Source organism: Lithobates pipiens, unplaced genomic scaffold (assembly GCF_037356315.1).
Source record: "Lithobates pipiens isolate NorthernLeopardFrog02 unplaced genomic scaffold, aLitPip1_a1.2 Scaffold_16, whole genome shotgun sequence".
Taxonomy (NCBI): domain Eukaryota; kingdom Metazoa; phylum Chordata; class Amphibia; order Anura; family Ranidae; genus Lithobates; species Lithobates pipiens.
In genome coordinates, this window is record NW_027507748.1 from 55676890 (window position 1) to 55693290 (window position 16401).

General features: G+C 43.8%; 1 protein-coding gene across 1 annotated transcript in view; it reads right to left on the reverse strand.

Moving 5' to 3' along the window:
* Positions 1–16401, reverse strand: part of DOP1B (DOP1 leucine zipper like protein B) — a 202967-nt gene that overhangs the window by 150492 nt on the left and 36074 nt on the right. Inside the window, exon 2 of the mRNA XM_077479923.1 lies at positions 11556–11717. Within this exon, the coding sequence (XP_077336049.1) occupies positions 11556–11693 (138 nt within the window). The 5' untranslated portion in view covers positions 11694–11717. The remainder of the gene's footprint in view (positions 1–11555; positions 11718–16401) is intronic.

Genomic DNA, 16401 nt, shown 5'->3' on the forward strand with positions numbered 1-16401 from the left:
CACAGAGCACATACCAGGCAGGCTGCACATAAGGATCTAGTAGGACCTTTTTTGAGAGCACTGGGTAGGGTGCATGAAAGGATAAGTGCACTAAATGTGCACTTGCCCTTAAAGGGCCAGAAAAGGCTTACCCCACAGAAAGAGAATATCCCTTTCATTTCATTCCAAAGAGCTGCTAGAGCATGTTAGTCAGGACAATAGCCTTCCACATCCTGCTGAAGAGTGTTTACACTGCCAGGCACACCCCGTCATTACAAGCGAGAGAGGACTACGGCCAACTCCAACAGTAAACATATTAATAGGAAAAACAATCCGGATTAAAATAGCAGATTACTGAATGAATGTTAGATGACTGAGGAACATGAAAAAAGTTCCAATATACAACTACAACTGTAAACAAAGTACAAATATAATACACTTTAATGCAGTAGGAATCCGAGGCCCCTGCTCCTTAAAGCTTACACTCTAAGAGGGAAGGTCAAGAAATACAAGAGGCAATAACTGTGGGGGATGTGCTGATGTAGAGGATAAATGTACAGTTGTTAGGTGGGGGCCAGATAAGCTTCTGTGAAGAGACGCGTTTTCAGGGATCGTCTGAAAGTGGATAAAGTTGGAGAAAATCGGACAAATTAAGGTAGAGCATTCCAGAGGATGGGAGAGGCTCTGGAGAAGTCCTGAAGGCGAGCATGGGATGAGGTGACAAGGGAGTTTGAGAGCAGGAGGTCTTGGGAGGAGCGAAGAGAATGATTAGGTTGGTATTTTGAGACTAGGTTAGTGATGTAGCTGGGGGCCAGATTGTGGATGGCTTTGTAAGTTATAGTTAGTATCTTGAATTTAATTTGTTGGCAGCCAATGGAGGGATTAGCAGAGGGGTATAGCAGATGCTGAGCAGTTTGTTAGGCGGATGAGCCTGGCAACAGCGTTCATGATGGACTGAAGTGGGGATAGCCTATTTAAAGGTAAGCCAATGAGGAGGGAGTTGCAGTAGTCAAAACAGGAGATGACCGGGGAGTGAATTAGAAGCTTTGTGGTGACATTGGTTAGGAAGGGGTGTATCTTGGAGATGTTGCGGAGGCAAATTTTGGACAGCGATAGGATGCGGGCCGAAAGGTTAATTCACAGTACAAGATTACACCTAGGGCCTTGGCGTGGGAGGACAAGTTGATAGTTGAGCCATTAATATTGACAGAGAAATCAGGGGAAGTGGCACCTTGGGGAGGAAATATCATGAGCTCGGTTTTGGATAGGTTGAGTTTGACGAAGTGATCCGACATCCAGGCTGATATGTCTGCTAGTAAGTTGTTGATGCGTGAGGAGACAGATGGAGAGAGCTGGGGCAGGGAGGGCTTCTTAGAGATAGATTTGGGCGTCATCAGTGCAGAGATGACATTGAAAGCCATGGGAGGCAATCAACTGACCCAGAGGTCCAAGAACAGAACCTTGAGGGACCCCAATGGAGAAAGGAAGAGAAGAGGAGGAAGTAGAGTTGTAAGTGACATTGAAGGAGCGGTGGGATAGGTAGGATGAGAACCAGCGAAGAGTACAGTCACAGAGACCAAAGGAGTTACGTTTATTGAGGTGGAGGGGGTGGTCCACTGTGTCAAAGGCAGCAGATAGATCCAGGAGAAGTAGTAGTGTCTGCTGGATTTAGCCGTTAGTAGGTCATTTGAGAGTTTAAGGTGAGCAGTTTCCATGGAGTGTTGAAGGGGCGAAATTCGGACTGAAGGGGATCAAGAAGTTTGTTCATGGTCAGATGGTCGCTCAATCGGATGTAGACCAGTCTTTCAAGAGGTTTGGAGGAGAAGGCGAGTAAGGAGATGGGATGTTGGTTAAGATTGGTGGGGTCCAGTGTGGGCTTTTTAAGTATGGGGGTGGCTAGCGTATGTTTAAGAGAGTTTGGGAAGATGCCACAAGAGAGGGAGTGGTTGAAAATGTGAGTTAGAGTGTAGAAGCGAGTCAGAGGGTGAGCGTAGCATTTTCAAGGGAGCAGGATCCAGGGGGGCAGGTGGTTAGATGAGTGCTAGATAAAAGTTTAGCAACCTCATTATTACTAACAGGATTGAATGAGGGAAGTAATGATTGTATCTGTGGACATGAGTTGTTGCGTGGGGGAGGTTTCTGCGCATTGGAGATCCCCTCATGAATTGTATCAACCTTATTTTTGAAGTGATTGACGATATCCTGCGCAGTAAATGAGTTAGAGGGTGGAGGCAGTGGAGGACAGAGTAGAGTGTTGAAGGTAGAGAAGAGTTGATGTCGACGTGTATAAGAAGGTGTTAATGAGTGTGATAAAGTAGGTCTGTTTGGCAGTGTGGAGGCACCGTTTAGTTAAATAATGCATTTTTTAAGCATTTCTCTAGAATTTCAAAACGCATTATACAGTCCTGGAGTAAAAAAAAAATTAATACCATGTTATTATTCCTGGTATTAAGGTTTGAACAAACTCACAGATTCATATTTACCCACTCTGGACAGTGGTCTGAGTAGGCCTGCAATGCTGCACAGTGCTCTGGACGGTGGTCTGAGGAGGCCTGTAATGCTGCACAGTGCTCTGGAAGGTGGACTGAGGAGGCCTGTAATGCTGCACAGTGCTCTGGACGGTGGTCTGAGGAGGCCTGTAATGCTGCACAGTGCTCTGGAAGGTGGACTGAGGAGGCCTGTAATTCTGCATAGTACTGGATGGTGGTCTAAGGGGTGGCCTGTAATCCACAGTGTCCTGGATGCCACTGCCAGTGGTCAGGGGAGGCCTGTAATGCACAGTTGCACACACAGTGCTCAGTCTGGACGGATGATGGTCTGAGCTGAGGGGAGGCCTAAGGCCTGCTGTGCTGTAATTGTAATACACAACTGTACACATTCACAGTCTGCTCTGCCCTGGGAGCCTAGTGGTGCGTTCATCTCATGAGTCGAGGCCTCAGCCTGGCTGGCCTGTAATCAGGGGTCAAGTCCTGGGGAAAAAAGTGTGGGAACTCCCACCCAAGATCCACTCACCCACCAAACATAAAAAAAGATACGCTCATATGCACGAACGCTTCAAAAGTGGTATTTTTTATCCAATTTTCGTATTGTGTGTGTGAAGCTTAACCGTTTACATAAAAAAAATTAAAAAAAAATACTAAAACATAAATACGGTAATTCTCTAAATAATCAGCATTCATTCAATTGTGCTTCCATGCAAATGTGAACATCATGTTCTGATCTTTATTGGGGAATTTTATTTTGTATATAGAGTGTTTATGTGGTGAGTTTACACTTTTCATTGAACAGAGTTTGGATAACACAGGGTTAAACGGAAAGGTCATAAATGAACTGCACATTATCTGGACAGAATGCTTGGGGAGATAGTGATGTGCTCCTGCTTAGGAGATGTATGTTAGCTTGGGGGGCTGCAAACTCTGCAGGGCTCCAACACACACTCGCTGCTATTCCAACCCTTCCCATATCTCCACATAAACTTCCCTCCTGGCATTAAACTTTGCCAGGTATTGTGCTCAGCTTACCACCCCAAACTGATGTTCCTCCCTCAGCTCACCTCTCTCCCTGCATGTTCTGTGAGCATAATAGCTGTGCTCCTCCTCTGGGTTCTCTCATCATATGGCACTGAAGATAGAGGAGGGGGGATTAAACGGGACACACAGAGCAAGTATGCAGGAGACTGGGGGGAAGATGAGGAGACAAAAAAATCAGGAGGGGCTGGTGTGGATCATCATGAGAGGTCTGACTAAATACAATCTCTTAGCAGCAGAGACCTGATCTATCCGTCAGCTAGCTGTGATTGACAGGTAGATCAAAGCGGAAGCTGTCATGGGGCCCCCTACTGGCAATGCCTGAATGGTCTGGTGTGCGGCACTTACTATTGCGAGCTGTGTCGGCGGCTGCTGGTGTAGCACCTGCCACACAGCTCACATACTTCAAAGTCTTGCAGGACACGGCTGCTAATGGGAACTGAGTTCCTGTTGTGGAAAAGGTACAGGAACTCCGTTCCCATGCGTTCCCGCAGGACTTGAGCCCTGCCTGTAATGCATAGTGCTGCTCTCCCACTCTTAGGTCTCTGGCAGTTGTCACGGTGTGCTTGCTTGCTGGGAGCAGATTGTGGAAGCAGGTGGCGCTCCAGGAAAAAACGGTTAGTTCAAGAGGGTAAACGTCCCTGACTCACATTTTTGTCCCCTTTTCGTTAATGAAAACGGATTTGATTTTCGTCATAGTTTTCGTCAGTGGACGGAAAACGTGCATGTTCTTTTCGTTTCATTTTCGTCACTGTAAAAATGCAGCCGACAAAAACTTTTCGTTGACGAAATTAACACTCGAGCAGCCACTGTGTCTCAACTGACAGCAATAAGACTGCCTGCACGAGAATACATGGAAAACTTGTGCATCCCTGTGTGGGTAAACACAGCCCTCGTGTGGGCGATGCATAGATACATCTGTGTGAATAAAGCCTTAAGCCCCATACACATTCATCAGATGCTGATTTTTTCCTTCAGATTTACCAAAACCATATAATATGAGGTCAAACCTTAGGAGTTGCAATTTGTATGCAATCAGGCAGGCCCTTGTACTACAAGGTTTTGGTTAATCTGAAGACAAAAATCAGTAGAAAATCTGATAGTGTGTATGGGGCTTTAGGGTTGATTCACACCTATGCATTTTTAGTGCTTTTTTCAAAGGGGGGGAACCTCTTACGCAAAGGGGGGAACCCCTAACATGATGGAGTAACCTCTGTTGTGAAGGGAGAACCTCTGACATGAAAGGGAGCTTCTAATGTGAAGTTCATTTAATCAAAGTGGTTATGTACATCATGTACATACCAGGCTCAGGTTCCTATTGATAAGTAACATTTACATTTTTTCATTTTAGAAGCGGTGCGCATTGGGATTTTGCATACTTAAAGGCTGCCGCTTATGAAAAAACTTTGAGAAACACTAGTTTAGAAGATCTAATTTTCATATAAATAGCACTTTTCGGCTTGTGAAACAAAATAGCTTACAGGTTATATTTAGACTTTTAAATAACTCCACCACTAATATTTCCAGAATGTGTTTTCCAGGCCTGTTTAGTGCTGATTTTACACAGTAGCTGCCAAGCAGAAATTGGGAAGAATGCAACTGACTCAATCCTGGACATTAGACTCAGTGCCAGGATTTCATTACAGCGCAATGACCCGTGACTCATCCTTGTGGCATTACGAAAACATCTACTGGGAAAATGAAAGTGTATTATGTATTGTAAAGGCTGGTATAGTGCTAAGAAAAACATGACTTGTATAACAAAACTTCACCAAATGCAGACGGGCATGTGGGGTCACGTACAGCGTAAAAAAAGGGTGCGTTTCCATGCCCAGGAGGCCCGGATGTTGCATGTAGCCACCCTTACAAATGAATGGTTGTGTGCGGGTATGCACCAGCATTTGCGTTAACCCCATATTGTCTAAGGACATATTCCCATAACGTGGAAAAAGAGTTGTCCACAGAGCAATATTTAAGGGGAAATCTTCCAATGGGGACACATGTTGCAAGACGGGAATTCCCCTCACTTTCTGTTGGCCCAGGAAAGTAAACATAGCCGTGCAACCCCAGGAGGGGTGCATGTGGCTACATGGCTGCAGCTCATGCAAAATGTGCAAACAGTATTCAGCTTCAGGCTTTACTGCCTGCTTCCCTTTATTGAGATGCCGGCGCCTGCACCCGAAGCTGATTGAAGAATCGGCTCGGTGAGGACATCGCTGGATCCCTTCACAGTGTCCGTATATTAAGAGCCAGTAGCTACTGTATTTGTAGCTGCTGACTTTAAAAAAAAAAATGGAGGGGGGGGGCTTTTCTGGAGCGCCTCTTTAAGTTTGGAGCATACTCTGACACCCTGACACGGAGTGCTGTGCAGTCTGACAACCATACAAAGAATAGGTGAAACCCAGGGAGGTGAGATGACTTCATGCATGGAAACACAAACAGTTCAAACCAGGAAGCTGAAGCGTGCAAACAGGATGCAGACCAGCACAATAGAGCGATGTGTCCTCACTTCATTCAGGGAACAAGTGATCTTTTTTTCCTTTAAAGTAGAACTTTAGTCAGAAAATGAAGTCCTGCTAGATCACTTCAGGCTGGTCCCTTTTGCAAGTATAGCTATGTAAAAAAATATTTATAAGTGCCTAACTGTTTAACCACTTCAATACCGGGCACTTAAACACCTTCCTGCCCAGACCAATTTTGAGCTTTCAGCGATGTCGCACTTTGAATGACAATTGCGCGGTCATGCTACACTGTACCCATTTTTTTACCCACAAATAGAGCTTTCTTTTGGTGGTGTTTGATCACCTCTACGGTTTTTATTTTTTGCTAAACAAATAAAAAAATACTGAAAATTTGGAAAAAAAAAAATGTTTTTTTTGTTTCGGTTTCAAAACTTTGTATACAAGTAAGTTTTCTCCTTCACTGATGGGCACTGATGGGGCTACACTGATGAGCACTGATAAGGCGGCACTGTTGGGCACCAATGAGGTGGCACCAATGAAGTGGCACTGATGAGGTAGCTTTGATGGACACTGATATGTGGCACTGATAGGTGGCACTGATGGGCGACACCGATGGGCGACACCGATGGGCACTGATAGGTGGCACAAATTGTCACTGATAGCTAGTACGGATTAGCATGGATGGGCAGCATGGATGGGTATGGATAGGTGGCACAGATGGGCATGGACAGGCGGCACAGATGGGCATGGACAGGCGGCACAGATGGGCATGGACAGGCGGCACAGATGGGCTATACAGATGGTCACTGATAGGCGGCATTGTATTATATTATACTGTACTAATGCCAGTGCCAAACAATGCATGCCAATCAGTGATGCCCATTGTGGGCTCTGATTGGCATCCATTATGGGCACTGATTGGCATCCAATGTGGCCCTGACTGGAATCCCTGGTGGTCTAGGGTGGCATACCTTGTGCTGGGCATCCCTGGTGGTGTCCCTGGCAGTCCAGTGTGGGCATCCTCGGAGGGGCTGCGCTGATAATCGATCAGCACAGACCCCCCCCCCCCCCGTCAGAGGGAGCAGCCGATCGGCTCTCCTCTACTCGCGTCTGACAGACGCGAGTGAGGAAAAGCCGATCACCGGCTCTTCCTATTTACACTGTGATCAGCCATGATTGGACACGGCTGATCACATGGTAAAGAGTCTCCGTCGGAGACTCTCTTTACCGAGATCGTAGTTGCAGGGTGTCAGACTGACACCCCACAACAACGATCGCCGCGATGCGCGCCCCCGGGGGCACGCAGCGGCTAAAAATCCTGATCATGTCATATGACGTCCGGTCAGGATATGGAAACCACTTTGCCGCCGTGTATCTGTTATAGGGCGGACGGCAAGTGGTTAACTACCTCCAGTCTGGGCGTTTTCTGGCCCTTTTTCCCACATGTAACAATCAGTATTTTTTGCTACAAAATTACTTAGAGACCCCCAAACATTATGCATTTTTTTTAAAGCAGAGGCCCTAGAGAATAAATTGGTGGGTTTTGCATTTTTTTTTATTTCACACTGTATTAGCGCAGTGTTTTTTCAAAATCATTTTTTGGGGAAAAAACAAACAAACACGTTTTTAAATTTTAATGCAAAAAACTCAATACATAACAGAATATTTTTGTAAAATATAAAACGCTAAAGCTACACCGAGTAAATAGATACCAAACATGTGATGCTTTAAAATTGTGCGCATCTCACCTGGGTGGGATCAAACTGCCTAATTGGTGTCGGAGGTCTTAGAGGGGAATCTAGCCCCCTGTCCGGGAATGCTTCCATGTTTTGTTTAAGCCTAAATTGGGGATGGTCTCTATATCTCCCACCCGGGTGTTACCGAGATGTTTATGTTTTGCAATGATGTATGTTTTATCACTGTTGTCCATGCGCCTGTTATTTCTTCTGGCATTCAATAAAGGAACTACAAAAAAAAATTTGTGCGCACGCCCGTACAAAGGCGACACACGATGTAAATATTATTATTCATAAGAGACGCTTTAAAAGCCTTTAATAATAAATATCCCCAATTTTTTTTTTTTTTTAAAAGCGAATTTTTCTCTCAGTTTAGGCCGATATGTATTCTTCTACATATTTTTGGTAATAAAAATCGCAATAAGCGTATATAGATTGGTTTGCGTAAACATTATAGCGTCTACAAAATAGGGGATAGATTTTTTGGCATTTTTATTATATTTTTTTTTTGCTTTGTTTTTACTGGTAATGGCGGAGATCTGCTTTTTATCATGATTGCGACATTACCAAACATGTCATGCTTTAAAATTGAGCGTGCCCGTACAAAGGCGACAAACGATGTAGAAATTTACGATTCATAAGTGACGCTTTAAAAGCCTTTACAGGTTACCACTTTAGATTTACAGATGAGGTTTAGTCCTAGAATTACTGTCCATGACCCGACGTTCGTGGGGATACCTCACGTGTGTGGGGATGATCGCTGTTTGCGTGAGTGTGCGTCCAAAGCCTGCATTCGCCTTTGCGTGCAAACACAGGAAGACAGAGGTTTTTTTTTTATCACTTGCTGTCACAAGGAATGTAAACATCCTTGTGACAGCAATAGGCATTTGACAGCTCCTCTTTATGGAGAGATCTTGTGTCTATGAGAGCCCAAATCTCTCCTCTGCACTTAAAAGCATTGAAAACACAAAGATCGTTTTTTTTTTTTATTTTGTTTTTTATATTGGGGATATTTATTATTAAAGGCTTTTAAATCGTTGCTTATTAATAGTAAAATTGACATCGTGTGTCGCCTTTGTTGCGGTCGCACGCACCAAGAACGAACAGCCGATCCAGGCTTTGCTTGTCCGCCCGGCCAGCCAGTGACGCTCGGGTCTCCCAGTGGGACAGGAGAGCCGCGGAAGGCGGGGAGAGGAGGGGCTGTCCCCTCCCACTGCCTGTAATAATGATCAAGCAGCTGGTTGGCCATTACAAGAGAGCCAATCACCGGCTCTAAAAACCAATACCGGGGTGATGTCTGCAGCTGCAGGCATCATCCTGGTATAACCACTGAAATTCCAGCGACGTACATTGCTCAATGGGAAGCGGTTAAAATCCAGTAATACAGGGTCTCACCCTGCTCTGCACATGCTCAGGTGCCCCGGGTTCTGAGGACCCCCGAAACGCATCAGCCGTTTCTATCCGCTATGAGGTCTTCCCATGCCTTCAGCAGATTATGGTGGATTTGGAGGCAGTCTCATCAGCTTTTTAAATATGTCTATATATGACATGCCTTTGTGAGTATTCACTTGTTTATTAATTTATTAGATTTGAGTTATGGTAATGTGCTAGGTTGGTGCTTCCTCTATTTTATTGTTTTCTAGTTTGCCTGAGAGGGCAGCAAGATGTTTATGCGCTATACCTACAAGATTAACAAAGAGGAAAGTCCTCCTCCTATTTTTGACCACTTCAGCCCCGGAAGATTTGGCTGCTCAATGACCAGAGCATTTATCGAGATACCGCACTGCGTCGCTTTAACTGACAATTGTGCAGTCGTGTGACGCTTTGTACCCAAATGTCCTTTTTTCCCCCCCACAAATAGAGCTTTCTTTTGGTGGTATTTGATCATCTCTGCGGTTTGTACTTTTTGCGCTATAAACAAAAAAAGAGCAACAATTTTGAAAAAAAAAAAAAAAAAAAAAAACAATATTTTGTACTTTTTGCTATAATAAATATCCCCGTTTTATTTATTTTTTAAAAAAGCTAATTTTTTTCAGGTTAGGCCAATATGTATTCTTCTACATATTTTTAGTAATAAAAATCGCAATAAGTGTATATTGATTTTATTTGCGCAAAAGATATAGTGTCTACAAAATAGGGGATAGATTTATGGCATTTTTTATAAATTTTTTTACTAGTAATGGCGGTGATCTGCGATTTTTATCATGATTGCGACATCATGGCAGACACATCTGACACTTTTGACACATTTTTGGGGCGACTAACAATTGTACAGCGATCAGTGCTATAAAAATGCACCGATTATTGTATAAATGTCACTGGTAGGGAAGGGGTTAACACTAGAGGACGATCAAGGGGTTAAGTGTGTTCCTTGATTGTGTGTTCTAACTGTAGGGGGAGGGGATTGACTATAGGAGATGACAGATCGTGGTTCCTAGCTATTAGGAACTCGCAATCTGTCTCTCCTCTCCTCCACAGAACAGAACAGGGATTTGTGTGTTTACACACACACGTCCCCGTTCTGCCTCTTGTGCCCGCCGGTCATCGCGACTATCGGCCACGAGCATTGGCACCCCCGCAATGCAGTGGGCGCGTGCGCACATGCCTACTATCCCACTTAAAGGAGCCAACGTATAGCTACGGCGGCTCGTGGGAACGTGCCGACCTGCCGCCGTATAATGACGGCGGCTGGTCGGCAAGAGGTTAAAGTGTTACTAAACCCAGGAGCCTGCATTCACTATATCAGGTCTCCCACAGTACACAGAACATGGAAATGCAATAGTTGTAGTAAATATAAACTGCTAAAACATGTTTCATCAGCAGTTGAGGAGTCTTGTGACTTCTATGAGTGTATAGTTAAAGCTTGTGGGAGGAGTTTTCAGTCTCCCACAATTGTCATATCAGGATGCAGGACTCCTGACCCTCTGTCTGGACAGTGTTGATTGGCCCTTTGCTGATCACATGCACTCCTCCAAGAAAAAAAAAAATCCTCTCTAGCAATTCACACCAAACTGAGCATGTGCAGCCTGTACCCCGCCTCTGTAAATATCAGGATTTTTATTGGAGTCAGTGGAAAAGGAGATGATCAGAGGAGACAGGATCAAACAGCCTTTTTACACAATGCAGATTATCTGAACAGTGGCTGCAGTTGACTGGATGCAGCTGCTGTTCAGCCGACGAATTTCAGCCCAGCCCCTTTTTTGATTTTCAGATCGAAGGCTATTGGGCAGGAGGGTCTTATCAATTAAAGTAACCATTTGAAATGTTAAAAAGACCATATATTGGTGCTTGTTATAGCTTCTTCTTTGTAATTTTAATATATTTTACGTTTGCTTATCTTACTTTGTAATTTCTTTTTAAACAATAAAAATTACATAAAAAATAAATAAATAACTGTATTTGAAAATAAGGGTATTGGTCTTTTTAAATAATTGCACTAATAATATCTTGAATCGAGTTGAGAGGTCAAATCGATTCAAAATGTAAGAAAATCGATTTTTTTTGATTTTTTTTTTTCACCACCGCGCTGGTCCTGAGGTGCTGCGGGCAGGAGTTTTTAGGCGAGGCCGTGGCTTCGGCCTAGTCCGTGAGGCCGGACGCAGCAGACTAGGCCGAAGCCGCAGCCTTGCCTAAAGACTCCTGCCCGCAGCACCTCAGGACTGGCGCGGTGTCCATTACAAAAAAAAATAAAATCTTGATTCGAATCGTGAATTTTTTTATTTTTTTTTAAATCGCCCAGTTCTAACTTATTTGTATTTTAAATGGTAGGACTACAATTTCCATAAGCCACAAATGGTTCCTCATTTTGTTAGGCACATTCCCCAGAATGCCCATAAAAATGGTGTTAGTACCTTATTGAGCTTTCCAAGCGATGAGATGAGATCAGCCCATTCTGTAGAGGACTCGAAGTTTCTCAAAGCCTTTTCGATGACTGAGGAGTAATTTCTATATCTGTAATCCCCCAGCAGCTCCTGCTCTTCTGGGTCCATCTTTCATCCTTGCCGGAGGACACCCTACAAACAGAACAAAAGGTGTGTTTGTCTCGAGGTACAATATTTGGTTAAAAATGAAGAGATGGGACAATCCCAGTACCAAATTTCAAAAACACTCAACTTCTCTTTCTTTAGAAACCAAGAATCTCTTGAAAGAGGACAATAATAAAACTATTGGCACAACATCCAATGTCAGTATTGGAGCTGTCACCACCTGGTTTACACCCATCAACCTATCATTACAACATTATAATAGTAAATAAATTGTTGTATCTATTGTAACAATCGTTATCCATTGTATGAGATAGGCCTGTATGATGGGATATCCAACTTTCTAAGCTACATGTATCAAACACAAGGCCCGTGGGCCAAATTCATCCCTCCCACCAAGTTTTGCAGCTGGAACGTGCGAGAACTCCATCCCGCCACCTCCAATTCTCACCCTCTGATCCCGCTCCCCACTGTTACTTGTAAATACAGAAGCCTTCTGTGTTTACAAGGGACAGCTTTGTACGTGGTGTACCCCTAAACCCCACACTCTCTGCATAGGGAACCCCTGAACTCTGCACTCTGCACACAGGGCACCCCTGATCTATGCACTCTGCACACAGGACATCCCTGAACCCTGCACTCTGTACATAGGACATCCCTGAACCCTGCACTCTGTACATAGGACATCCCTGAACCCTGCACTCTGTACATAGGACATCCCTGAACCCTGCACTCTGTACATAGGACATCCCTGAACCCTGCACTCTGTACATAGGACATCCCTGAACCCTGCACTCTGTACATAGGACATCCCTGAACCCTGCACTCTGTACATAGGACATCCCTGAACCCTGCACTCTGTACATAGGACATCCCTGAACCCTGCACTCTGTACATAGGACATCCCTGAACCCTGCACTCTGTACATAGGACATCCCTGAACCCTGCACTCTGTACATAGGACATCCCTGAACCCTGCACTCTGTACATAGGACATCCCTGAACCCTGCACTCTGTACATAGGACATCCCTGAATCCTGCACTCTGTACATAACACACTCTTGAACTGTGCACTTAATGCACTCTTGAGCTCTACACTCTGTACAGCGTAATCCTAGACCCTGCAATCTAAGCACATCGCACCCCAGATACAACCAGCCCTTTGAAGACAAACATACTGCTAATGAGGCCCACAATGAAATAGAGTCAGACAACCCTGCTCAAAAGGTCTACTTCTTGAGGAGATAAGCAAGTTGAAAACAATCATGTGTGTTTATTCTATAATTGAAACCAATGTTAAAAAGAATGCCACTGTGGACCAGAAGGCATCTCAAGTGCCTGGGAGAACTGCAGTGGGCCATTGAATAAAGTCAGATATCAAGGTCTCCCCTATAGGAGCACAAAAGTGCGTTATGCCTAGAGCTGTGATGTCATCCTACTGCAGGCCATAGCTTGACTGCTTGGGAAAAGGTTTTAAAAAGGGTATTTGCATTGAGATTTATTCCAAACTGTGTGCAGGAAAGAAAACAACACTGGGGGATAAATTTAAAAGCTTGTAATTGCCTTTCCTTCTACTTTAAGAGCCCATTTACATTTGTGTGGTGAGTTAATGCATATGCATTATGCCACCTGTTAACATGCGTTGCATTAAGGCAGCCCATTGAAATTAATGAGCTTCCACCACATCAAAAGGTCTCAAAAATTGGATGTTGCAATATGTTTGCTGTAACAGGCCACAGTGAACTATGGTTCCTTGCCATGCTTTGCAAAACACCTGTGTTGACCCTGTCGCCTGTATCAAAAATGTAAAATAACTTCCAGGACTCAGGGTACCCCTGCTAATTATTACTATATCAATAGCTCAGGGTTCATATGAACAGTAAGCTGACATATAAGAATAAATAAAAATCAGGAATATGGTGAAGTTAGTATATTTTACATCATACACTGCTCTGTACTACAAAATAATTTTCAGTAATAATAGTTACATTCAACAAATAAAAATGCCTAGAAACACAATGCAGAAAGTGAACATTTCAGCATTCCCTTAAATGAAGTACCTCCCACATTGGACCCCCTGCATGAATGATCACTGGAGAAGGACCCTGTACAAGGGTGGAAAGTGGAGAAGATCCCCTCTACATTGAAAGTCAGTGGAGAAGGACCCTTTTATTGAATGTCAGTAAAAAAAAAAAAAGGACCCCCTTCATTGGTGGACAGTGGAGAACGACCCTCTTACATTGAAAGTCAGTGACCCCCTACATCGGTGAACAATGGGAGAAAAGAACAACTTTTGCTTTTAATTGTTGGCCATTCTGCAAAGATTTGTGGAAAGAAGGGCTCATTGCACTGGTGGTCAGTGGGAAGAACGTCAATCAATTTTTTGAAAGTGTGAAGAATGCTCTTTACATTAGGCCCCTTTCACACATGCGGACAGTATGTCCGTATTTCATCCATCCGTTTGCGGGTGAAATACGGACATACATGCATCTCTATGGGACACCCGCTATTGTCCGCCTCCGCAACAGTCCGATTCTGCAGACGGAGGAAAATCCTATTTTTCTATCCATCTGCAGAGCGGATCGGATGAACACGGACAGACGGTCCGTGCTCATCCGATCCCCATAGAGGAGAGCGGAGAGCTGACAGGGCGGTCCCTGCACAGTGTGCGGAGGTCAGTTGAAGGTCAGACATACCATCTACTATCATTTCCACCAGTATCCATATGAGCAGGCATTATCCTGTATAGGCGTTGTTTGACTGACTTTTTAACCACTTCAATACAGGGCACTTTCGCCCCCTTCCTTCCCAGCCCAATTTTCAGCTTTCATCGCTCTAGCGCTTTCAGTGACAATTGCGCGGTCATGCTACACTGTACCCAAATGAAATTTTTATCATTTTGTTCGCACAAATAGAGCTTTATTTTGGTGGTATTTATTCACGACTCCGTTTTTTTATTTTTTGCAATATAAGCGCAAAAAAGCGGAAATTTGGGAAAAAAAACAATATTTTCTTTTTTCTATTTTAAAAGAAATCCAATAAATCAAATTTTGTCATAAATTTAAGCCAACATGTATTCTGCTACATGTTTTTGGTAAAAAAAAATCCGTTAAGTGTATAATAATTGGTTTGTGTGATCACGGACATATGTACGCAAATGATCATGTACATATGTGTGCAGGTGATCACGTACATATGTGTGCAGATAATCATTGGGACATGTGATTTTAGTGGGACATATGTGGGGGACATGTTTTTATTATTAGGGACATGTGTTTTTATTATTTGGGGACATGTATGTTTTGGGGACATGTGTGGGGACATTGTGTTTATACTGTGTGCTGCGTTTACTGTGTGGTGATTTGTGTGTACACTAGACTGGTGATCAGTGAGTAAAAAGCTGTAAAAAAACGCTCATACTCACTGATCATCAGCCGGCTGCAGCGATCTGCTCTCCTCTCCTCAGCGATGACTTCTGTGTGAGGAGAGGAGGAGCCGATTGCCTAGCAACCGGCTGTTTGTTTACATCACATGATGGCCGTGATTGGACACGGCCGTCATGTGATCAGGAGGGCCAATCACAGAGCCCTCCTACCGATCTGAGATGCGCCGTGTCCGAGTGACACGGGCGCATCGGGATCGCGCCGCTGCGCGGGCACGCGCGATCCCGCTCCTCCTGATGGACGTTCCTGAACGTCCTATCAGGAGTAGACGGCTCCCACCCGGCCGTATATATGCATTGGCCGGGTGGGAAGTGGTTAATTAAAGTGGTCAAACAGATCTGGTAAGCAGTTTGGACTTGCATCTTCACAACTGGTGTATTGCTGCGTGTTTGGTGGAGGGAGTCGCAAGCCTTTTTTCCGATTTGCTGCTATATCACGATTAATATCTGTTTCCACATTTGGATCTGCAGAATTTATCTATGTAGAGACACATCATTGGGACTTTACATTGTTAATTATTTTTTTTGGTGGTTCACCAATGTTCACTATTTTTTCATTGCATGTATTGTTATCATATATGTGTATATTTGTATTTGGTGATTAGTATGTTGTTCTAAGAAGTTGCTGAACCCCTGGAAACCTCTGAAGGAACCAAGGTGGATATAAATCAATCAGATTTCTTTGATTTAAATAGTTTTTTTTTATAGTGCTCATACACACGGACATTTTAAAAAACTGGCTGCAAAGCTAGCTCCGACGCCTGGAAAAATCGTTGTTAAAAACACGTTTTGCATTGGCGTTTTTGCGCGTTTTTTAGCGTTAAGTAGCGTTTTTAAAGAAACACATCTCTTGGCTATAGCACTCAGAAAACAAAGAAAATATGTTGCGCGTTTGTGCGCGTTTGTACAGCTCTAGCTCCGCGCCACAGAACGCACTGGTCCTGGTTTTTTTTTACAGCTTAAAAACGCCTATGCCATTTGCAGCTCAAAAACGCCTAGGTGGGCATGAAGCCATAGACTAACATGGACAGGCGTTTTTGAGCTGCAAAAAACGCTCAAAAAAGCGGCTGTAAAAATGTCCGTGTGCATGAGGCCTTATTGTTAGCAAATTTAATGAAATGCTTTTGGAGTGAAAGTCTATCTAAAGATATCGTTTTCTATTGAAGATACATTAATAATTTAGTTTATTCAGCATGAAATGGAGCTTAGTTATGTAGCATGAGGCTATATATTCTGCAACATTATATTTTTTGTAAACTCATTCAATGAATC